The sequence below is a fragment of the Bacidia gigantensis genome, assembly GCF_019456465.1.
Source record: "Bacidia gigantensis strain McMullin 20006 chromosome Unknown contig_125, whole genome shotgun sequence".
In the NCBI taxonomy this organism is placed as follows: domain Eukaryota; kingdom Fungi; phylum Ascomycota; class Lecanoromycetes; order Lecanorales; family Ramalinaceae; genus Bacidia; species Bacidia gigantensis.
Window position 1 is genome coordinate 1,381,523 of NW_025408591.1, and position 23,197 is coordinate 1,404,719.

The window sequence follows — 23,197 nt, forward strand, 5'->3', positions numbered from 1 at the left end:
GTCAGGGCTGAGACGACACAAACGACCTAGAATTGCGACAATCATGACCTGAGCGTTTTCGTGCTCTCATACCGATCTTAGCGTCTGTCGTCACTCGTTTTCGCTGCCTACTCAGCCTCTCTTCCGCTTCACCGAGGGGGGCTCAAGTAATCTTGGTCTCAAGCGTATCAAGCTTCGGCTGGGGTGTCCAAATTTTACTAAGGGGTGTGATTCGCTGATTTGTCCACTTCATACTCGATCTTCCTTGTAGCTTGATCCATGCCCACCAGATGAAGAGAGTCACAAGGGTCAGAGGTACGGATATTGCTGCGAAAAGCCATGCGTTAGATGTCAGCACAACAGTGTTGACGTCCTTACGGGAATTTGTTGTAACAAATTCGCTTGAGAAGAAGTTCTGAATGGTAAGCTCGTTAGCCTAAGGAGGATCACTGAGAAAAGGAAAGGCTCACAGAGACGACCGTCGCGGGAAGAAAAATCAGCGTAATGACTGTAAGTACTTTTACAGCCGCAGCATCTTGCGTACTCTTTTCGACTAGACGGCGCATAGCTATATTTTCGCTCGTTGCTTCTGCAGCAAGCATTTTCAGCGAGGACCCATTGCCGAGATCAAGAATGCTAGATAACTAGCAATTGTCAGCCTCGTCTACCAACATTTCAAAGCGAGATCGCTCGCTTACAAGGCTGATCATCCCCTTGACTTTCTCGTATAAGTTCTGGATCTTTCTTCGGTGTATATTGACTGTTGCACGTCTTTCTTGAAAGGCCTGGGCTACTATTTGGTTGTCAAACCCGTCTATAACCTGGCCAGTAAGTTCAGCATTCAGGTGGCGATACTGATCAAACTTGTTCGATAGGGCGTCAATGGTTTCAAATAGTGAGTCTAAAGCTAGAATAATATCGAGGACCTCGTCTTCGAGGTCTTTTAAGGATTGACGATCGTCAATGTCTACTAAGCTAAGTGGCTGTCTTTCATCGGTCGAGGCGACGAGTATCTTGTCTGACTGCAGTCCAAGATTAGCCTAAAGCTTTGCTCGAACGAACCCACTGTTTACCTGCTGGTTGATCCTCTCTGTCAAGTTTATCATGAAAGGCCGCCAGCCTACGAGTGCGGTATCAAGAAGCATGGCATGGGCTCCAAACGAGGTAGTCGCGTCGCAACGCTGAAATGCCTCGGCGAATTGGTCCAAGCAAGTCTCTACTTGTTCTGATGCCGCAACACAACACCAAGTAGATGTCTGCACCTGCGCATCATATCGATGGTAGACAGCTGTCTGCCGCAATGACCAGGGTTTGTCGTCTCTCCGCTTATTGAGATCTACATATCTGATCGCATAGGCACATTCTGTGCTAATCAGACTTGGACCACAGGATTCAAGGCGAATACATACCGAATCCACTATTAGTTGGGGCTACATCTGTTGTGCGAGGCGGGAACAATGTTCGAAATTTAAGAGGAGGGTGGGCCACTTCAGTCTCCGTCTCCTTGAAGCCGAAAGAGAGAGCGAATTCCCTGAACCTTGGCAAGATCTGGAAAGCTGAGAGTAGGGCCTCGAAAAGATCTTTATGAATACGCAAGCGACCGAAAGAATGATACTGCCTGACGAAACTACATTCCGCCGTCATTGGCCTGAGTCTTCACCGGACGACGGTAAAACTCACCATAAACGTGTACGCGTATTGGTCTCCTATTGATATCTCAGAATCATCGGAATTTTGACAGTAATGGCGAAATCCATGAAGGACTTACAGAGGAGACTCTCCTGAGCTCGTCGGGACTCCTGATCCTCCTCGACATGACTACCGACCCTTCAGCCTCCTCTGAAAGAGGACACCGAATAACCTGGTTGTCATCTTCGAGAGTCGAATCATACGCCGGGGGTGGATGTATTGAATTATCCGATGCGGACTCTTCGATTGGTGTTTCAGCACCCGGCCTTGGGTACTCATGATATCGTCCGTACTTTTCAGCGCTGAGTCGAGTCTTGTGAATTTGATGAGACTCTAAAAGATGCAGATCAATCCAAGATTTGGAACTGTCTGATTCAAACAGTCTCTCAGAATCTTGGGAGTACCATTGTTCCTCTGCGGCACACTGCTCATAACCTAGGATCTGTTGGAGGGTCTCCAAAGCTGGTGTCGCTGATCTGCCCATGCCAACATACATCCTACAGATCTAGCTCGCAGGTCATACTTGAGGTCGCTGGCATGTGTTATGGTATGGGCATTTAAAGAAAACCTTGGAGGCTGGCTTATGCCCGAATGTTTGGGCCCAGCGTCGATTGGCGCCATGAGACTTTACAATCCTACGTCACCAATGTTTATTGGATCGAGTAAGGACAATCTTGCCCCGCCACGAGGCGTTGCATGATGCCGCGAAAAACCCTCGCAACTAGAGCAATTATTGCTTGGGAGGCGATTTGCATTTGGAGGGTGCATCAAAGCGCCCTACGGCGCCTTATTATATCCACGCTAATGTTCTGACTGGCGGCTAGTGAGGCACGAACAACGCATGTCTTTTCGTCTCGTTAATATTCGGCAAGATCGGGGCGTAAGGTAATTTGCATCCTATGAAGCCCGTGGAGGCAATTTATGGGGTATAAAGAGCTTCGCCCCTTTTTGAACGCCACCAGCGTTACCACGAGCCGACGTTTTCGAAGAATGATACAGCAAATTATCTCAGACCGATATCTCGACCCTAAAAAGCTTGAGAGGGTTCTTGCCAAAGAATTTCGCTCGGAGTCATACTCAGTCACTGTGCGTGGAGCCCCATTACCCCGTACCCTCAGCGGAACTAGGCTGACTTCCTGCTATATACAACAGTATAAGAACAATCGATGGATCCTCAATTTGCCTCGTCGATTGACTTCTGTATAACTCCGCAGCCCTAGCAGGGCGATGCTTCGCCCGCTTCAACGACATACATCTGACATCGTACAGGCTGAACTCGAGGCGGTCACTCGATGACGCGGTCAATTTCTAGCGTGAGAAGACTTTACCGTGTCAGAGTTTTGTAAGAAGTGGCAAACCATGCAAGGAAGGATTTGCAGTGGACCTTTTGACATCTTGATGACATGCGGTGAGGGTGATAGCTGCTCTCCTGCCGGCTGCACCCGAAGGCTGGGTGTCCGTTACTTTGGCTAGACTCTCAACTATTCACAATGTTTGTCCCCGACCCGTCACTCTCATGTGAATCCTCAAGAGGAAGACTTCTATAATCGCTTTCATCTGGATTTCTCAAAAAGGTTGAAGGCTTTCTGAGATAGCAAAGACTGCAGTTGATTGTACAATCGATCTTTAATCCAAAAAAACCCTTTAAAACGAGAATTTCTCACGATTCTCGGGGTCTTTTGAAAGGTCACTGCGGCGATCAGCGACCTTGCCGGAGCTAGCTTTTCCCCTTTCTAGAAGCTTTTCATAGATTTCCCGTTGGCCTTGATCCATTGTGACATCATGGTCTACCAATGCTCGTACAATATCGATATTGTCATTATCAAGCGCCGTTTGAAGAGCAGATTTCCCATTGTAGTCGGAGGCACCTCCCCCGTCTTTGTCAAATTGCGTGAGTATAATCTCAATTTGACCTGCCTGTTCCGCACGTAGGAGTACCCTACCACCGCTTTGAGAATAGTGTGATTGGACGTTGGGAAGGGCACCTGCATCCAAGAGCATTTTTACGATAACCAGGTTATCGTTGACAGCGGCTTTGTACAGCGCCGTCTCTGCAGATGAGTTGCCCTTGTTGCAGTCAACTTGCGATCTGAGCAGCAATCGCACTGTCTTCTCGTTGTTCGATGCTGTTGCAAGGATGATCGGGGTATCGCCATACTTTGTCTCGAACAGGCTACCATCAGCCCGAGCGTCGAGCAGCATTTCCACAATACTATCGAGCTCGTTTCTTACCGCCCACCATAATGCCGTCTCTCCACGACTGTTCCGAGCGTTCACGTCAATGCTTTCCTGCAGAATATGAACGGCCAGAGCATCAAGGCCCCAGCGGGACGCAACGTGAAGGCCAGTCTGCCGCCTCCGGGTTTCTTCGTACCATCTCTCCCAGTCGGCACCATATCTTCTTGGCTGAGACGGGTCTCTGTACCAGAATTTAGCCTGGAAAGCCTGCTCGGCGGAAAAAAGATTTAGCTCCAGGTTCGTGAAGCGCATTATCTGGCTCAGTAAAGTGTTGCAAGGAGAAAGTTTTGCATGCACACCCCAATTTTGCGCTGCATACATAAGAAATGGATATGTTCGAATCCTCGTGTCGAATAATGTCAATCTATTGCATTGATCATCGAAGTCTTTGAAGCTAAGAAAAGTCAAGCATGTCTCCGCAATCGATTTTTCGGCATCGGGGAAGATTTCAGCTTTGTGTTCTTGCAGATATTCTTGGACCGAGTAATGAACCAGTCTGATCGATGAACTCTCCTCGTCGATGGTAACCAATCCCAGACAGCACTCTACAATATGCCTGACGGAGGCATAGTTCTCAGTGTCTAGCGATGTGTCCTCATCGTCGATTGCCAATGCTTGCTGCAACTCATCAACACGGAGCGGTCTCTTCGCATGTGATATCCACATCAATGTATCGAGGCCAAGCTGAGAACGGCCTCTTGATTGCCGCTGAAGTCGTTTCAAGGTCTCTCCAAAAGTGGCGTCCAGGCTCTTAGGCATCTTTCTGAGAGCCTTGCGCATGCCTTTTCTTGTTGTCTCATCTAGTATAGTTTGAATTTGCAAAGCTGGAAGCAGAAACCTATGGTCTTGTTCAGACCACCGCATAACAGTAGGAGTGAGAGACTTACATGCCATTAGCGCCTTCGGAAATGACTGAGAAAATCTCTGCCTGAAGACGTCTTTCCATAATGTCCTCGGCAGCAGCATTGTTACTGATGCGATCTTGCAGATACCTTCTAATGTCTGTTTGTTGTGCGCTTATCGAGATTTGAGGCCCTTGACCGAAACTTTTCCGAATATCATCAGCGAAGGGCCTGCTAGTGATGAAAAGCTTCGCGGATCGTTTCTCCAGTAAAGCAAGAATCTTGAGCAAAGAAGGTCGATATCTCGCGGCGTCACACTCATCTAGTGCGTCGATAACAATGAAAACTTGACGGAAAGATTTACAGACTTCAAGGATGACCTCTTCCAACTCATCCACATCTGGTATCCTCTGTCCCCTATCACAGTCATTAAACAATTGTGTGAGACATATGGGAAGGCTTTCAAGATGATGCGCTAGCTGCTTGGTGAGGCTCGCAATGATGTTTGCGGTCGTATGGTTGTCAATATCTCGGTAGTCACAGTAGAAGAAGGCGAGGCCTACGTCAAGTCCTTTGTTGCGCCTAAGTCTATCAATTACGAGAGACGAGATGATCGTCTTTCCTGCTCCTGGAATGCCTGGACACCAAAGTGTGCTCGTTTCAGCTGCGTCACTGAACCATCTTTTATAGTGCTCGTGATCAAATACCCATTCTCCAGTCCCTTTCAGACGCCTCTCGGACACGTCGCTGTGCTTTTTGTGTGGCTGAAGTTGCGACAACCAATTAAGGATTTTGGTTCTAGTCTCCGCAGCTGCCTGATTGATATCCCTATGTCGAAGGTCTTTCATTTGTACAGTCAGTTCAGTGATTTTGGTGTCTAGCCGGTTGGACAGCTCCACGTGGTCCAACTCCAAAGCGAGAACAAACATGGTTTTCTGACGCTCGATTGTTGCCAGCATATCCTTCACCTCTTCCCTCCTGAACGGCCAAGCAATAGCTTTACCAGCTCTTCGCAATCCAGTGGCGGGCTTCAACTTCGAAATTAGTCTTTCTACAAGTGCTCCAAACTCCTTGAGTGGACCTTGGGGTTTGGCGAGAGATTTGGCAGTTGCAAGCCAGGAGCTTTCCGAGTCACTCTCAAGCAGATTTTTCAGACTATCCAAAATTCCAGCTGTCATGCTCAGCTCTACAAGCAACTTTGAGCATTCATGGGAAGAATCCTTGACTTCTCCGATGAATTTGATGGCATAGCTGGTAGCTTGCACTACAGTAATTATGCTGGCAGCAAGGCTGAAGGGGTCTGCCATTATGAACTAATACTCTTGCAAGCTCAATCTATGTTAGCCTCCACTCAGGTGTTCGTGCCCTTTACACGCAGAATTGGCAGCCTCCATGGCCATGGTTGGTGCTTGACCCAAATCGCGCACCTCAAGTGATGATTTCTCCAGACTCCCACAGACGATACCCGGCGCGAATCCCAATTCAAATGTCCATGACGCTGGGTCATACCGGAAATGTCAAGTACGCAGACGTATCGCGGGGCTCACGATGAGCGTCCCCGAGGTAAGGTTTCCATTCACCCTTTTCTCGACGGTACCCCTTCTTATACATGATGTCGTTGAATCGTGATTGAGATATGGGCTTTTTTGTACCATCATCGTAACATGCAGAGCCTTCAACATTTAGTTGTTTGATGATGTCGGAAGTAGGCATTTTGCGTCGCTCTGGCGATCCTATTACCCAATCAAAGATTTTATCCACCTCTTCTTCTGAGAAAAACAGTCGTCGACCAGGCCGTGGTTTTGGCTCGAAGATTTCTGGATGCTCCTGGTAGATTGCAGGACCCCATTCGATTCCTTCTTCCTTCGCTCGCTCTCTTACTCTCTTATTGATCCTTGAAAATGCTGTCTGGTCCATTCCAACAAGTTTTCCACTTTTTTCTTGCGTAATTCCTTCCGCATGCAAAGCCAAAGCAGCCGCAACAGCAGTCGGTTTATACTGACGGCGAGGTGTTTTGAAGGTCTGAGGTTTCTTGGGCTTCTTCCATGTACGTTTAGGTGTCATCCTGTAGTCTCAGCTTAGATCGACGTTGTGTAGCTGTTGTAAACCATGTAAAATTATATTGACTGGAGGGGAGATGATCCGGAATTAACGGTTTTAACAACCCTATGAATCTAAAACGGGAGTAAACAATTCCATGATGAACAGAAGTGACCAATACCCTTGCGCCTACCTACACATAATGGCAGGATTCAACCGTATGAAGAAGGCCCTGTCGTCGCACATCCAAGCTCACCAAAGATGCCGCCTGGATACCAACTATGTCACTCACCTAGCAATTCTGCCAATTCCATTTGATAATATACGTCAAGATTTGCGCACCAACAATTGACCCGCCTTATTTTCAAACGATGATCTATCTGCTTCCTAGGCAGATAATCACCCTCAGGAGATACTCTACAGCGCTCATGGTATGAACCTGAAGAGCCCAAAAAGAGATGCGTCCGTACAACAGAGGCAGGAGACAAGAAAGCACCACAATCGCTATAGAGAGAGCGGCATCGCTACAGATGGGCAAGAAGCTTCTAAAATTGAATATGAGGATCCATGAATAGAAATGGAGAAGGAGACAAGACGATGAGCATACAGGTAGAGAGCCAACACAGCAAAAGGAGCAAACTGGAAATTGAGATTGCAAAATCTGAAGAAGGAAGCCCCAATGAAGTCGCGCCCACCATCAGCACAGGCAAAATATTAGGCTTGCGGCACCTTAGACTTCTCATTAGGACTGAACCCCCCATTCCCCCCAGGCCTATCATGAAGACCAATTCACCCTTACTAGCATTACCAGCCAAAGATCACAAACCCCAACCAAGAATCCTTGCCCCAGGTCCCAGCTTCCACAGAGCAATCAAAAGAGAACTTCGATCTGTCCCGAGGTGGGACCTTGCTGAACCCCACCCCGTCTTTCTGAGAGCTTGTAGGGTGGTCAACACACCACCGCCGTGCACTCCTACGGCACTCCTACTGCACCTCACCTGGCGTGCACACTACAGGGCTCGTCAAGCCGCAGAATGTGTTGGGCGGGCCGCTACATGTTGAGAATGGTGCGGGTCCTAGTCCTGATGGGTAGACATCCATGGTGCGGCTGGTGCTGGCCACGATTATTGCGAAGGAGGCAAATGTGCCGATTCCACTGCTGAGACGGGAATGTAGTTGGTAGTGCTTTGAACGGCATGACGAGGGGGAGTTAGGGGGTGGGGCGTTGCTGCTGGCGAGGAGGAAGAGGGGGCGGATGGTCAGTGAAAGACGGGGACTGGCGTTGAGGGTGGAGAGGGTACAAGGTGGCAGGAACATACCCGATGAAGGGCACGAATGACTTTATGTTCGAAATGTAAACGCAGCAGGGTGTTCGGCATTTGAAAGCCAAGAGTATGTGAGCTTTATGCCGTCTGCTTCTGTACGCATTTATACAGCAATGTAAGGTCACGTAAAGTCAACCTCATCCCACACCACCCTCTCCCCACTTAAATCCCTCTGCCCGAATTTGTCGGCTACGATCATGATCAGCATGTCTAGCATCGCTATCATCTCTGCCTTCGGTGTTTCCTCATTTTCGCCCTCGCTTTTCTCATTGGAAATCTGGTCGGGTGCGAGGCCGTTGGTGACTAGTGCGGAATGGGGTAGAGGTGAAGAGGGGGTGCGACGTCGTCCATAGAGGTGGCTGGTGCTTCGTCCTTGGTTGTAGAGGATGAGGGTGGAGGGGGAGAGCTGAAATTTAAGGAGGCGAGCAGGCGGGATTGCGCTGCTTGTAGCACTTCATCTCCTCCTCCTGCCTCCTCGTCATTCCGCATCACCTCCTCGACGACATCTTCCATTTCATCATCATCATCATCATCATCACCATCCTCCTCTTCTCCCTCTTCTATGCCATCCCCCTCCTCATCCTCCGCCACCAACACCCTCCTCACCCCCCAAGCCGCCCGTTTCCCCACCTCCCTCACAACCCCCACCTCCTCACTCCCCATCTCGCCCAACTCTCTACACCGCGCCAACAGCCCCCAACCCCATACGCCTAGATTTCTCGCTTGTACTTTCTTCCTCAGATTCCCCGGCCTTAAGAGAGTCGCAAGGATCTGGAGAGAGAAGATTGTTGTTTTGTGGGGTAGATGCGAGAGGGTGAGGGGAGTTGGGGGGGATTTGAGGAGGTGGTGCCTGTGGAGAGAGGTTTGGTGTGAGGTGCTCAGGCGAAGGGCTGTGGGGTCTGTTGTGGCATTAGTTTTGAAGCTGGCGGTGCTGGCAGACGGAGGAGGGGAGGCGAGGGCGTGGTGGAGAGAATTAAAGCGGGCGAGGAGGGCGGTAGCGTAGGCGACTTGGGGATGGATGTCTGCATCTTCGTCCTCCGTACGGTCTGCTATTTTGTGTGTAGGGCCATTGGCAAGCGCGAGCCTTGCTTGAGGATTCGGACGTGCAGTGTATGCGCCATCGCTATAGTAGCCTTGGGCGTAATCGGCATAGAGCAGGGTGTCTTCATCCTCTTCGCGGATTTCTCCATCCTCTTCACCAGCGATTTGTGGTTTTGGAGCTACGAAGAGGGTCGGGAGGGCGTCAGCTTCGGATCTGTGAGGCCGTACGTGTCAGCTATTGTTTTTGTTCAGGGATCAAGGGACCGCAGAGACTATTGGGAGGAGGTTGCAAGCTGCAAGGGTAGAAGACTCAGCCAGTGTGCTTGAGATGAGGTTGGGTAGATAGGCTTACCTGACCATGCGGAGGTATGACATTGCATTTGTTCCGTCGTCATCGTCGTCATCGTGGGCCACCTCGATAGAGGCCGTGATGGTATCTAAGCCCGGCAGTGCTGCACGCTGGCCGTACGCAAGATCGATCTTCGATTGGGAAGAGGGTCCATTATCGTTCTGATGGTCGGAAGAGGAAGGTTCTTGCGTTCTCTTGCGTTTCTTGGTCATGGTTGCCGTCTTGATTATTGAAGATGAAATGACGCATAACAACCCTGGCCTCTAGCGTGCCTTGAGCTTCATCGAATCGCAATGAGTGAAGCAATGTTATTAAGACCCAATTCAAGAGCCTATGAGACAAAATGAGCCCAAAAACAAACAGGTCTTGCCCGGATTCGAACCGGGGTCACCGGAAGATTTGTACTGTGCGTCAAAATCCGGCGTGATCACCACTACACTACAAACTATCGGTTGGTTAGACGTGGGAAGGAAATCCGAAGTTGGAGGAACTTACACCAAGTGTTGATGTCAACACTTGGCTTCGGCTCTTATTTGAATTTATATATAGTAGTAAAATTCGCCGGTGGCCCCTTCCTCTTCTCCATTTCTTCGAGCATATTCTTTGGGACAGGTCCTAGAATGATGTGGCATGTGCGAAGGATATTGCTGTAACTTGAACCAGGGAAAAGCACGGTACGACCATCAGGTGCGATTGTCTGTCTCATAATTTTGTCTACCATAACAGACGCCTGATGGCCAAGAGTTGGATTAGAAGCCTCGCCAACCGACTCAATCATACTCTTCATTCATATTTGCGAACCTGAGCAGCTCTTCGTAGTAGCGCTAAAACAAACGCAGGTCCTATCTATGAAACGCTTCCAACAAGCAATGCAGCAACGCCATCCTCTTCGCTCCTCACGGTGATCTTCGTCGTAACTCCACTCTTAGCTGAGTAAGCCATCTTGATCTGCGCAGCCACTTTCCCACCATTCAGTGTTTTGCCATACAATTTGAGCATGTGGGTGCTCGTCGATATCGGCACATCTGTCCCATCCAGTGGTTGCAGTGACAGCGCCTTCGTAAGTTGTTCTGTAGCATCTAGAAGAATATTATAAGTCCGTAGGGTCAGGAAATAAAGAGAGCTGTAAATACCTGCAATGCTCTTCAAACTGCTTAATTGCAACGTCTCAGACGCCTCGTCTCCATTCGCGCCCGTTTGTTCCCAAGCATGATCAAAGCTGCCCGCAAAGGCAGGCGTTACGTAGTCACTGCCTGTAAGCTCTAAATCTTCCACTTGATACTCATCCTCATACCCGGTCTCATCGGGCTCGCCGCTCGACGGATCTATCTCCTTCGAGGTAAATCTGAGAATATTAGTAAAGGAGCTTATTGGATAAGTCACATCTGAATTCTTCTTGAAGCTGACGAAGACAGTGCCTGGTTGCTCCGCCTCGAGCTTCGCTACAGGTATAGAGAATTCTTCTTCAAGAGCCTCCTCCTCGTCGGATGGAGTGGCATTGACAGAGACATCTTCTAGAAGGGTATCCGTCATGGTGTTCTTGATCTCGTATTGTAGCACAACGTGATCTTTGAAAATATGCTTGATCACGCTGACAACATATTCAGTTTCGGATTCTGTAAGTTCGACAGGTTGCGACGATCGTAGGAGCGCGCCATGCGCTCTGAGCTCTGGTATTTGCAGAAGCGCCTCTGAGTGCTTTTGTGCAGCAGCCAGTAGAGATTCCGTCTTGTCGGCAGTCCCGTTGACCTGAGGGCCTTTCTTAGGACCGGTGCTTGGTGCCTTGAGAGTCGGTGTGGCTGAGGTCAACTTCTTCGTTCGCTCTTCAGCCAAGGCCTGTTCATGGCTAACAACTGGTATAGTAGAGATATCGAAAGCAGTCGCAAAAGTCTTCTTATCATTAGCCGTGACATACATGACCAGTTGATGTTCAAATGTTGCCAGCGAATACATCGAGTCTACACATGTTAGATAAATCATGAAAGGCTTGGAAGATAATACCATTTTTGACGAAGCGATTGGCCATGTCATCCTCTTCACTCATGAGTCGCAGATTCAGAGCAGCTCGGTCTCGAACTTCATCGTCTGTATCATCAAGACATCTTGTTAGTAAGACTGTGACGCTCTGCTTGACGTCAGGATCCTTTTGCCCAACGCCAAATTTAGCCAAGGCAGTAACGGCAGCAGCTCTGACGAGCGCATTTTCCAAGACGACACGGTTATAAATGTACCGAATGTACTTCGTCGGATGGGGTGTCTTTGGACCCTCAACACCTATCAAATGTAAGATTCGTATGGCAAGCTTCGTAAATTCGCAATCCTCAATGAATTCGCAGAGGTGTGCCAGAGCTGAGTTCGTCAGCGTGAGCAGCCAGCAAGCATAGAAAGCTTACCATCTTCCTTACTACCTGGGACAAATTTGATCAGGTCAAACATGCTTTCTACAACCGCTTTTTTAAAGTCATAGCCACCTTCATCCCGGAGTATGTTGCTCAGGAAAGCGAGCATAGCAGCTTGTTTATCGGGAAACTTGAGACATAGAGTACGTATAGCTTCTACAATGGTGATTTTGAACTCGTCCGTGATGTCCCCCATGAAGCCCGTTATTTGCTTCATCAGCCGATCCACGCTTCCTTCGTTTCCAGTCTTCAGCAACGTTGTTATAGCGAATGTAGCGATCGATCTATTAGAGTGTGAAATGAGGGTTTCGATGTCAGGATTGCAGGATTGGACGGCATTCGGTTTGAAAGAGGCAACGTTGTGGAGGATTCGTATGGCAGCAAATTTGGTGACAGCTCGAGGTGAAGTTAGGAATAGTTGGAGTGTATGGATAGCTTGGGTCATTTCTGAGTCCACCACATCGGGAAGATTGCAAATGGCCTTTGCAGCTTCGAAATTTACCATCTCAGCTTTATGTCTTAGCCAACCGTCGAGTAGCTGCAGCATTGGTTTTCGGAGGCCTGCATCGTCCTCAATAAGCTTTGCAGCTATCCTTACGAGCATTATAATGCCGGCTGGGCTTTTGACAACACCTGGTGCACCAAACTGCTGTACCATTTTCACCATTGCCATCCGATCGTGGGATCTCATTTGATAGAGAAGACCAATCGCGTGATACTGGTTCATATAATGAGTGCTGGGCTGGAGGGTATGGGATGAGGCCGAAGTGGAGAAGCCGAGAGAGAAGCCGCCGGAAGACTTTGAAGACGAAGCTGCCTCTTGTGTTTCGCTCTGCCATCTTCGAACAATGTCTTTTGCTATGGGTAGTAGGTGGTACGAGGACACAAGAGCAGCGGATGATACTGAGGGATTCTTGTCAACTATAGCGGTCTTGATTGGTCTCTCTATCGCCTGTACTGTGGTAGCCTGTAAGATGTGAGCTAAGTTCTTGAATGTTTGCCTCTATACGTACATCTATGATTCTGCATAAAGCTCGTATCGCATTAGCTTTGTAGAGTTTGTCCGCGGCTGCTCCTGTGTCCTTCATTATACTTTGGGTCATCATAATGACATCTGATGCTGAACTTGCAAGCTCTTTGAAGACGAGGTACATCATCTGCCGTAGGGATTCATCCTTATTTTGGAAGAGCTTTGAGATACCGAAGAAGAGGTCTGTGGCTTCGTTCTGGGGGAATGACTCCCCAGTGAAGAGAAGGAGCGCAATTTTGGTGAGGAGGATGCGACATTTCCGAGGCGATATAGGGGAGTAGTTGAACAATCGTGCTAGCCATTCACCTCAGCTAGACTCTCAGTGGGTGCGGTTGCTAAGGGTTAGGTTTACCTTCCTGGAAGACCGCAGTGCGATCCACCTTGAGGATAGGCCCATCGGCGTCCTCATCTTTCTTGCCGTAGCTCATCGTGCTTTCTACCGCGTCACGACGTCAGGACGCTATGCCCTCAGGCCCCACGCCAAAATGTTGTCTCTTGAGATGCGGAGGGCCGTTGTTCAGGAATAGGCTTCATATCATGCCGTATTGGTCGCACTCGACAGTGTGGCACAGGAATCTGGACAAATCAAGCGGGGTCCGAGTGTGAGATACATACAATGGCTTCGTACAGCTTTGCCAAAGCAAAAGCTAAAGCTATCGTGTTCCTAGCGAACTTCGTGGGCGAAAGCGGTCAGCCCTACGGGGTTTGCCAAGCCTTAGACTCGCCCACAAAAAGTTCACAAACCCCTGAAATCCCTCCTCCACGATCTCCTCAAATCTTTGGGCGTTTCTTGTGCTTCTGCCGAACCCAAGTCTGCACGAGACTTCCAGAGGTCTCAATTGAAAGAAGTTGTCGATTTCTCAGATATCTTCATATCATCGACACAATGTATACGAAATCCTGCCAGGGTGATTCCGTCTTCGATATAAAGACAACGCGGATTTCGAGAAGTTTATTACTTTTAGATATTTGACAGGCGATAGTTGGAACCTTCCCTTCTTCTAATCCTCACTCTAATCTACTCTCCTCGCCCATTGCCCCCTTCGACCCCTTCCTCGGGCCTCTCAAGCTGTAAAAACACACTATCACACCATCCCAAGTGCGTCTTCACAGTGTTCTCTTCGGTCCCAACTTCCACGAATCCAAACTTTTTACACGTCGCTATACTAGCATCGTTCCGGGGATCCACGTCTACCTGCATCATCGTAATGCCTTGCTCCCACACAAGTGGTATCAGGGCCCCCAACGCTTCTTTCATGTATCCTTTACCCCAATAGTCGCGATTGATCATGAAGCCAAGTTCCGGCTTGGGATGCGAAGCGGGAGACCAGACCCCTGCTTTGCCGATTACAGGCCCTTCATTTTCCAATTGTCCTGAATATGGCGTAGTAGGCCGGAGAACAATGACGAAGTCGATGATGCCGTTGTTGGGAGAATTGATCATGATCATGAGATATTCTTTTGTCTGAGAAAGCTCAGTGTGTGGGGGATTGGACCTTTTATGACTCCGTCAGACTGACAATTCTCGTGACAAGAGACGATCGCCTTACCAATAGCGCATAACGTCGTCGTTGCTGAAGATTGCATGGAAGTCGTCAAGGTCGCTTTGGCGAGCTGCGCGTAACAATAATCGGTCCGTGGTTATTATGTCATTGGAATTCGAGGCAGTGGAAGGCATCGTGAGGGAGATTTCGTAGGAATCGCAGAAATTTCAATGACACTATTCGAAAAATTGTAGTATTGAAGGCGCAAGCAATTATCCTGTTTGAAGGAATATTCGGAGATGGAGAAGCCAGCTGCTAGAACACGAATGCAGAGGCGCATGCAGTAACAGCCCTGAAAGCTGATGAAGGCAAAAGAAATGTTTCGAAACCTGGGGAACATTGCTTAAGAGATATATGAAAGATCTCTAAAATATCGCAGATTTATCAACAAGTACAGGCAACCCACACAATCCATGTACACTTACCTGGAAAGGACAGCCACTTCCGCCTCTTTCTGCACTGCGCCACCCCTAGTGAAATGGCTAGCACAAGATGCTGATTCTGTGCTGCATATCATCTCACACCGACCATACTCCAGCGTTATTGATGGTCTTGTTGACCGAAATATGTACAATACGGACGTGATCTTTCCGAGTCGCTCCCCCTGGATTCAGCGGAGGCGTTGAAAAGCACGAAGGTCAGGTCTCGATTTCTCTGTTGTGACTAAAACCACCAGTTTCAATGACCAAGTTTAAGTCTATCTTCGGCTTAAGTTTCCAGATACCAAACATCGCCGGCAAACCGAGCCAGATGTTGCATAGAGTCACGGCGAAACAAGGACTGTGGGCTGTGTATTTCTGTATGCATTGTACTTATCGGCAAGTATAGAATTTGTTGAAGGAGCGGTCAGAAGCTCCTTGGGGGAAAGACGAGGAATGAGCGAAATCATGTACGAAACAGCGGTCTATCGCGAGCAACACAAGAGTCTCGTCGATAGACTTCCGATCGAAGCCACACATCGACATTCACCTACACAACCGTTGTCTTGAGAGCAAGTCCTTCGAGTTGGAGCAAGCGTGTTGAGGCAAGGTTCCAGAGCGGACCATAGAGAGGGTACTCAAGAAGCCAGACTCGCGAGGCCACCGTCGGTGCCGTCGGAAGGACTGCGACAGAGTGACATTATTTTGGCCGCAAGGACGTTGTGCTCCAGTAGTGGACCCTTGGAAGGCAGAAAATCAAACCAGTTCCTCGTTCCAGTTCATGTGCGCATGTCTGGTATTGCTTTAATGCACTCAGCTTCCCTAGTAAAGCAATATCTGTAGGAGACAGGGCACTTCTCAACTTCGGAAGCCGAACCCTTGAATGGTGCGCCTGCAATAACTTTAAGGCCTTCGGTAGGGAGGGGTGGCATATACTTATGCCATCGAGTACTTTTAATGCTGCCATACAGATCAACGCAAGGCCTATTCTCAGTGTCCCCGCTAAGTCATTTGATATGTGGAGCCAGCAGTACACACCCCCATCACGGGTTCAGAAAAATGAATCAACTTGTCAACCTTCCGTGAAGTCTAGTGGAGATTTTCACGAGCTGCATGAAGCGGTGAAAGACGTCGTTTTCTTATCGAAGTTGTAGTGAGTGGTGTCGCACTAAGACTTCCTAGTTGCCCAACATACAGTCGGGCCGGGAAATGTGGCCGAAAACGGCCCGTTGTAGCTATACGCAAATACAACGTTGGGTCTTGATCTCACTGATAGCTCTCAAAATAACGTAGACTTGAAAAGGTGCGTTGTGTGGTGGAGCTGCAAGATATCTCTCCGATAGGATGCATCAGGGATACCGAAATAGAGTTTGAGCTACGGGCTCTCGGCCGAGTTGCCTGATCTGTCGATCTTCACATTTTTAGGAAATCTCCCCCAGCACCCCAGCTTCCAGGCATCCAATTTTAGGCAACCCTTACTAAAAGGCCTTTAATGTATCTCCTTTACGTCCGTATACTCCTCTATCACTATGGACATGCCAGTGAATGTCCCAGTGGACAACCCTAATGCCGACACCGAATGGTCAGTCGATAGCGCCCTCTTCTCCATGAGACTAATTTCTACAGGAACGACATTCTCCGCGAGCGTGGGATTATACCACCAAGACCCTCCTCGCCTACCCCTATCATTCAAGAAGCTTTGCGCGAGGCACGGGAAAAGGCACATGAAAACAGACTAGAGAACAAGGACCTCGATGAATTGGACGAGCTCGAAGATGAAGAAGATGAATCGTTCCTAGATCACTATCGGTGGGTCTCATCTCAACGCAAACATCTCGGAATGAACTTTGACTGAGCCGCCAGCCAACAGCGGCTAGCAGAACTTTCAAGCATATCAAGACATAGCGTCTTCAATCAGGTCTACCATCTCCAGAAGCCTGACTACACCAAAGACGTCACTGAGGCCTCGAGCAATGTGGTCGTGTTGGTACACCTCACATCATCACTGGGTACGAATACAGAGTCTCGGATCTTGACCGAATTATGGAGGGAGACAGCAAAAAAATATGGAGAGGTCAAATTCTGTGAGATGAAAGCGAACATGTGTATTGAGGGCTATCCAGAACGGAATACACCTACGATTCTTGTCTATAAAGATGGGGATATCAAAAGGCAGATAGTTACCCTAAAAGAATTTAAGGGCAAAAGTACCTCATTGAAAGGTAACATTCCATGCTGCGGACAGAATTCTTCCTATGAGCTCACGCAACACAGACCTGGAGGCCTTGTTAGTAGACGTTGGCGCTATCAAGTCTACCGACTCTCGAATCATCCGCCCTAACGAGGTCGAACAGGATACTGAGGATCGACCTGTCCGATCTGGTAAAGTCTTCAGCACGGACGCTGGTGGCACTGCCCATGATGATGACTGGGACTGAGCCAAAGCGGGAGCAACCTACACCATGTACTCTGCTTTGCTAGTAGTCAAGCCTGCCCTGTTGAGGTACTTTATTACTCAGTGGCAAATAGTCCGTGAACACGCACCTATGAAAATCGACGCCTGCGGAAAGTCACAGCTCGAATGCCCTCTAAGCTGTTATCAGTCAATAGCGATATCAGCACATGATCACGGCCCGCTTTCCGCCACAAGCAGAGGGCAAGAAGAGCACCAAGGGATCATCAACTTGCACCCGAGAGATGAGTCGAGTAAGCACGCAGCAGACGTTTGAGGCACAATTTGGGGAACTTCCATACTTTCACCGCTCTCGAAAAGGCTTGTTCCACGGCCGGTAAGCTAAGTCGAGGACGTTGGAGCACCAATCAGCGAGCTCTGATGGGCGGACCAGACATGCGTAATGCACGTGTAGCAGGGGAGGATTGGTAAGGTCGCATTTAGGCTACATGAATTACGGCTCGGAGGCTGTTCGAGAACTTCTCGCTCTTTGTAGTGTCCCAACCTCGGGTTTGCTGCTAAATCATTCGCTCAGCCGCCATGCATTTTGTATCAGTGAATCACACTTCCATTATCCGTGAGGATTCGGCGTGCATGAGGTGTGAGTGGCCGCAATATGTAGCTCATGGCCCCCGAAACCCAAGTACCTGTCAGCACCAGCATTAGGATCGACCTGTTTCTTGTTTCACAGCCAGGCACAGCACGAGACGACGACGATCAGATACACAGATACCCAGATTCACGAGTCAGTAGGTGGATCTTAGACTTCATTAAACGACCTTTTAGGCCCCCCTATCTGCAAGGCTTCCAGTAGTGCTGTACCACTGCACCTCTGTCCCACGCCGCGGCTGAAGCTGCAGCACTGGGGTGAACGTTCACACCGTTCACACGTTTAAACGGAACCCTAAGCTCGCGGCTTAACGGTCACTGGTCAGGGCAAAAGTTTGAACCCCGCGGTGCCGCGACAGGGATTAAGGAACAGACAAGCTCCAACTCACGTACCCTTCGAGCTGCTCCCCCTCCGTAAATACGTGAAAGGGTTCGCTTTGTAAGCTTTTATATACATCTTGTATCTTCGAACACAGTCTTTACAAGTCTTGACAATCGTTGTACATCTTCTTCTTTTCAAGAGCAAAAGCCATGGATTATTCATACTTCGCTCCGCCAACGCAACCATATCAATTCTTTAGCCTGCCGGACAAGGCAGCCTCTTCGTACACACCACAGACTGAAGTCCACCAAGATCCTCTCGTAAGTATTACGTGGGCATTGAACAGCTCGCCTGGCGCCCTCATCAGACCACCACTAATACTGCTGGTAGGACGCCTTCAATGATCCCTCCACTTTCCAATTCTTCGACCAAAATGCAACGTTCGACCCAACGCCTCAATTTGCTCCACCGCCACCGCCTCCGGCCCCATCTCATTCCCCACCCAACCCCTCCATACCAAGAATTGCATCAATACCAAACATGATGAGGTACGACAGTTCAGGATCAATGCCCAACGAAACGAATACAGAGGTCGACTTCGGCGAACAGCAAGGTGGCAGAGCAGGGAGTAGTGATGACGAGAAGGACAATCTCACACCCGCTCAGAGCAGGAGGAAGGCACAGAATAGAGCAGCGTAAGGCGTCCGTGCCATCCCTCAGATGAGTCAAGTACTAAGACGGCCACAGCCAGAGAGCTTTTCGAGAACGAAAAGAGAAGCATGTCAAAGAACTAGAGCTGAAGCTCAAATCAATAGAGTCTCAATATTCGGACAAAGAGATGGACTACGAGCGTTTGAAACGAGAGAACGACCGCCTCAAGACCCAGATGGAGATCTTGCGGGCAACAAGTACACTCAAGAGGTTGCCAGGCCAGCACCAACAGCAACAATCACAGCGACAACGTCAGCCGAGCGAGGACTCGGCAGACTCTGATGCTCTAGAGGCTGGCCCGATGGTCTATTCGCCCAGGACGTTCAACGCTGCCTTTGCAAACAAAGGATCAAATATTGATATCCCCATGTCACATCGGATCGAGGTGTCTTCAACAGGCGAGCGTTTACTTGCTACCGGCGCTGCGTGGGATCTGATACACAATCACCCATTATGCAGACAGGGTAAGGTGGATTTGGGCCAAGTAGTCGATCGATTACGAGGTATTGCCATATGTGACGGCACAGGCCCTTCGTTCCCAGAAAGCGGCGTCATAAAGGTTATAGAAGAAAGCATGGGTGTCCCAGGAGACGAGCTCATTTGAAGCAGCAATATTAGTTACGGCCTTGTTGCTGGCCAGAAACATTTCAAGCAAGGTGTTTTCACGGGCGGCTATGATATTCATGGGATAACGATTTGATTTTTGGTCGTGACATTTGTATGACAATAATTCATGAAGAGAAATTGATCGTTCATCACAGGAGCATAAATGTTGCGGTGATCGTCTCTGCTATAGGCGACGTTATTCCGTAGTCCGGAGAATGACATCACGTAGGCCATATGGAGCTCATCCCAAATTGAGTGGTCACTGCATGAAAGTAGGCAGTACCAGTCAGACTGGCTTATGCATTTCAAAAGATATGTCGCGACAGTAAAGGTATACTTCCTCTCTCACTTGAGTAATGACTCCCCCATCTCATCACCTCCCCTCCATACCAATCGTTTCCCTACCAACCTAGTCCCCGCAATGATATGCAATGCCCACCCATCCACGCCGTGTTGCATATTCGCAAAGGCCCCTTATTGCCCTTTCCCCACCATCCCGCTACTCCAGACAAGAAGACGAGATTTGGCACAGCCCAAGGTTAAACCTTCGATCTCAAGGAAGAATTGACACCACAGTCAAATCCTTGACATGTCAAAAGGCAGATTGTACGCCTTTCTCGCCCTGAACACGGCATTCGTCCTGTCTCTATCATGGTTTCACGGCGTATGACCGCATGAATTTATGTGATACTTCGCCTTTGCTAGCAGTCATGTTGCGGCTTTAAAAAAACTCTAGAGTTAATACATTGCGATGCTTCAAACTCACGATGTATACGCACATGCTTGAAGCAGAAAGAATGTCAGAGATACGTCATTGACTAGCGTACAAATTCAGCCAATCACAATAGATTCACGACCTTCAATTCCACACCCACTATTCTCTGACTCACAAGGCCTTCTCTGTGTGTGCATCCTCCAAAATGTCTGCTCCGAGCGATGAAGGGCTTCCCTCAAGACCTAAAGAGGAAGCTGGAGAAGAGAAAGGGCCAAGCAAAAGTGCCTTGAAGAAAGCACAGAAGGATCGGGAAAAGGCAGAGAAATTGGCAAAGCGACTGGCATTGGAGGAAGAACAAAGAATGAAAGCTGAAGCCAGTGACACTGCGAAACACCTCTACGGGCCTCTTTCCGGACAATCAGCACGACCTGTAAAGAAATTCTGCAAAAGCCTGCAAGACCTCGAGTCAGTCGCTGAGGATGAAGAGGTTACGGTACAAGCAAGAATATACAATGCAAGAGCGCAGGGGGCAAAGCTCGCTTTCCTCGTATTACGGGAGCAAGAACATACGATTCAAGTGGTTGTAGCCGAAGGAGGAGCTCATGGAATCTCTCGGCAGATGATCAAATATTGTGCTGGGGTGAACACTGAATCATTTGTACGTGTCACTGGGCTGGTGAAGGCCCCAAAAGACCCAGTGCACTCGACGTCCTTGTCCAATCAGGAACTACACCTTGAGAGTCTATATGTTGTCTCACCAGCAGAGGAGCAATTGCCATTACAGGTCAAAGACTGCATAAAGCCACCATCGACCAGGGAGGAGGGCGAGGGCGAGGCAGACACCAATGACCCAAACGCAACTCTCAAGACACGCCTCGATAACAAAATTCTTGCTACCCGCGCACCTGCCACGAATGCGATCTTTCAACTTCAATCAGAAATCTGCACAATATACAGTCAATACATGCTCAGCCATGGCTTTACGATGATCCAACCCTCCTATCTCGCCGGAGCCGCCACAGAAGGTGGTTCAGGTGTCTTTGAGGTCACATATTTCGAGCGGAAAGCCTACCTCACGCAATCCCCTCAGTTCTTTAAACAGATGGCCATCGCAGGCGACATCGGGCCTGTCTTCAGTATCGGGCCTGTTTTCCGCGCCGAGAATTCAAATACCAAGCGTCACCTCACGGAATTCACTGGCCTCGACTATGAAATGCCGATTCAAGAGCACTACCACGAAGTCCTCTCTTTCGGTGAAGATCTCATGCTACACCTAATTCGTCAACTCCTCTCTCGACCAAAATCCAAGCACCTCACATCCATCATCCGTGATGCCGGCTATCCTGACGCAGGCAACTTTCAGGTACCTCCAGAAGGGACGAAAGCGACGCGCATTACCTTCCAAGAAGCGAAGACCCTTCTCAAGGACTCGGGCTTTGACATCGGCACTGACCCTCACGCGGACATCGACACTGCACAAGAAAAGGCTTTAGGCGACCTTATCAAGCAAAAGTACAACACCGACTTTTTCACCATCGACCAATACCCGCTCAGCCTCCGCCCTTTCTATACACACCCGTCCCCCTCCAATCCTGAGCTCTCAAATTCTTACGACTTCTTCATGCGCGGACAGGAGATTATGAGTGGCGCACAACGTATTCACGAGTTGCCGATGTTGAAAGAAATGATGAAAGCAAAGGGGGTGAACCCAGTTGATCCAGGGTTCAAAGATTACGAAGAGGCATTCCGCTACGGCTGTCCAATGCATGGTGGAGGCGGCTTAGGACTAAACCGGATCCTTCAATTCTTCCTGGGACTTAATAACATCAGAGAGGCTACACTCTTCCCAAGAGACCCTGTCAGATTGGGACCATGAGATGTGATATTCGCAGAGTAGGGCCAAAATCAACGAAATGAATCATGAGCGACGCGGCGATACGCGGCACGATGATACCCATGCACCTACAGACGAGTAAGGGCTTCAGAGTAGATGCTCTCCATATAAGGCCAATATCGATTTCTCTCAAACTTCTTCGAGCTGCGGTCCATTTTCAGATGTGAGATTCCTTTGCCGCAGGTACGCCCTCTCTATGCGATTTAGTTGTTCCCCAGCGCGTCTAGAAAACAAAAGGATAACGCTTTTATTCTCAAATGGGGCGAGAAATCAAATTCCATCCCAACGACGATTTTCTACGATCAAAACACTGTCATCCCAGGCCTGGCACATAGAGTCCAGCAGCCGCAAAGCTCATTCAATGTTAAAAGCTCCACATCCAGCCTTGGCCTGCGCAAATCCCCAATGCTTAGCTGCTTTCGTCGCTTTATGCGCTTGCCGAACCGTCCTTCTGCGACATTCATACTGATCTTCGATTTGCAGTTTGACCGAGGATTTGGAGGTTTCGAACAGTCGTCAAACAAGCTTGTCTGCTTCCAGTATCTCCGCTGTCTTCGGGAAGGCCCAAGCTTGATCTTTTCTTGCATCTTTGACCTGCTGGAGGGCAGCCTCGGCGTGCGAAGAATCACACGACGATATCGATTATAGTGAAGACTACCAGCCACAGCAGCGATCAAGACGTGATGATTCTCAAGAGTGCGAATTCCAGTCATCACTAGCAAAATACTGCGCACGGATCTAGGTCGCCGCCGATGATGCATATCAATGCCCAGTATCGCTTCCGCCGCGAAGATTCGCGTCCCGTGTTCTAATTGAAGCCTATTTCCACGCATGACAAGCAGGGTAACAGTCAGTCCCGATATAGCAATAGACAAGAATTTTACGCGACAGCTACATCATACCAGAGCTCTCGAACAGGCTCCGAAACAGACAGGACGGCCCACGATTACTCAATCAACCTTCACCACCGGGACGCATCCTGCCTATATCAAG

The 23,197-nt window shown here is 49.0% G+C and overlaps 9 protein-coding genes and 1 non-coding gene across 10 annotated transcripts; 3 read left to right on the forward strand and 7 right to left on the reverse strand.

Moving 5' to 3' along the window:
* Positions 1–142: 142 nt before the first annotated feature.
* Positions 143–2,164, reverse strand: KY384_001202 (uncharacterized protein; the record flags this gene model as incomplete). The annotated part of the gene is made up of 7 exons (XM_044809734.1): positions 143–394; positions 450–623; positions 678–1,001; positions 1,053–1,342; positions 1,389–1,606; positions 1,660–1,685; positions 1,748–2,164. 7 exons carry the CDS (start codon positions 2,162–2,164, stop codon positions 143–145), a joined length of 1,701 nt encoding a protein of 566 aa, XP_044673641.1.
* A 1,148-nt stretch (positions 2,165–3,312) lies between these two features.
* KY384_001203 (uncharacterized protein) lies at positions 3,313–6,055 on the reverse strand (the record flags this gene model as incomplete). The annotated part of the gene is made up of 2 exons (XM_044809735.1): positions 3,313–4,744; positions 4,794–6,055. 2 exons carry the CDS (start codon positions 6,053–6,055, stop codon positions 3,313–3,315), a joined length of 2,694 nt encoding a protein of 897 aa, XP_044673642.1.
* Positions 6,056–6,251: 196 nt separating this feature from the next.
* On the reverse strand, positions 6,252–6,812 carry KY384_001204 (uncharacterized protein; the record flags this gene model as incomplete). Its single annotated transcript, XM_044809736.1, has 1 exon — positions 6,252–6,812. One exon carries the CDS (start codon positions 6,810–6,812, stop codon positions 6,252–6,254), a length of 561 nt encoding a protein of 186 aa, XP_044673643.1.
* Positions 6,813–8,234: 1,422 nt separating this feature from the next.
* KY384_001205 (uncharacterized protein) lies at positions 8,235–9,715 on the reverse strand (the record flags this gene model as incomplete). The annotated part of the gene is made up of 3 exons (XM_044809737.1): positions 8,235–8,390; positions 8,456–9,368; positions 9,507–9,715. The coding sequence occupies 3 exons, from the start codon at positions 9,713–9,715 to the stop codon at positions 8,235–8,237; spliced, it is 1,278 nt and encodes a 425-aa protein (XP_044673644.1).
* A 149-nt stretch (positions 9,716–9,864) lies between these two features.
* Positions 9,865–9,949, reverse strand: KY384_001206. Its single transcript has one exon. It is a non-coding gene; the product is annotated as a tRNA-Gln (tRNA).
* Positions 9,950–10,349: 400 nt separating this feature from the next.
* Positions 10,350–13,360, reverse strand: KY384_001207 (uncharacterized protein; the record flags this gene model as incomplete). Its single annotated transcript, XM_044809738.1, has 6 exons — positions 10,350–10,582; positions 10,637–11,461; positions 11,505–11,852; positions 11,897–12,869; positions 12,916–13,226; positions 13,285–13,360. 6 exons carry the CDS (start codon positions 13,358–13,360, stop codon positions 10,350–10,352), a joined length of 2,766 nt encoding a protein of 921 aa, XP_044673645.1.
* Positions 13,361–13,950: 590 nt separating this feature from the next.
* Positions 13,951–14,610, reverse strand: KY384_001208 (uncharacterized protein; the record flags this gene model as incomplete). Its single annotated transcript, XM_044809739.1, has 2 exons — positions 13,951–14,428; positions 14,483–14,610. The coding sequence occupies 2 exons, from the start codon at positions 14,608–14,610 to the stop codon at positions 13,951–13,953; spliced, it is 606 nt and encodes a 201-aa protein (XP_044673646.1).
* Positions 14,611–16,424: 1,814 nt separating this feature from the next.
* KY384_001209 (uncharacterized protein) lies at positions 16,425–17,333 on the forward strand (the record flags this gene model as incomplete). Its single annotated transcript, XM_044809740.1, has 4 exons — positions 16,425–16,477; positions 16,522–16,704; positions 16,759–17,117; positions 17,170–17,333. The coding sequence occupies 4 exons, from the start codon at positions 16,425–16,427 to the stop codon at positions 17,331–17,333; spliced, it is 759 nt and encodes a 252-aa protein (XP_044673647.1).
* A 1,154-nt stretch (positions 17,334–18,487) lies between these two features.
* KY384_001210 (uncharacterized protein) lies at positions 18,488–19,593 on the forward strand (the record flags this gene model as incomplete). The annotated part of the gene is made up of 3 exons (XM_044809741.1): positions 18,488–18,598; positions 18,669–18,973; positions 19,026–19,593. The coding sequence occupies 3 exons, from the start codon at positions 18,488–18,490 to the stop codon at positions 19,591–19,593; spliced, it is 984 nt and encodes a 327-aa protein (XP_044673648.1).
* Positions 19,594–20,515: 922 nt separating this feature from the next.
* Positions 20,516–22,186, forward strand: KY384_001211 (uncharacterized protein; the record flags this gene model as incomplete). The annotated part of the gene is made up of 1 exon (XM_044809742.1): positions 20,516–22,186. The coding sequence occupies one exon, from the start codon at positions 20,516–20,518 to the stop codon at positions 22,184–22,186; it is 1,671 nt and encodes a 556-aa protein (XP_044673649.1).
* Positions 22,187–23,197: the final 1,011 nt, after the last annotated feature.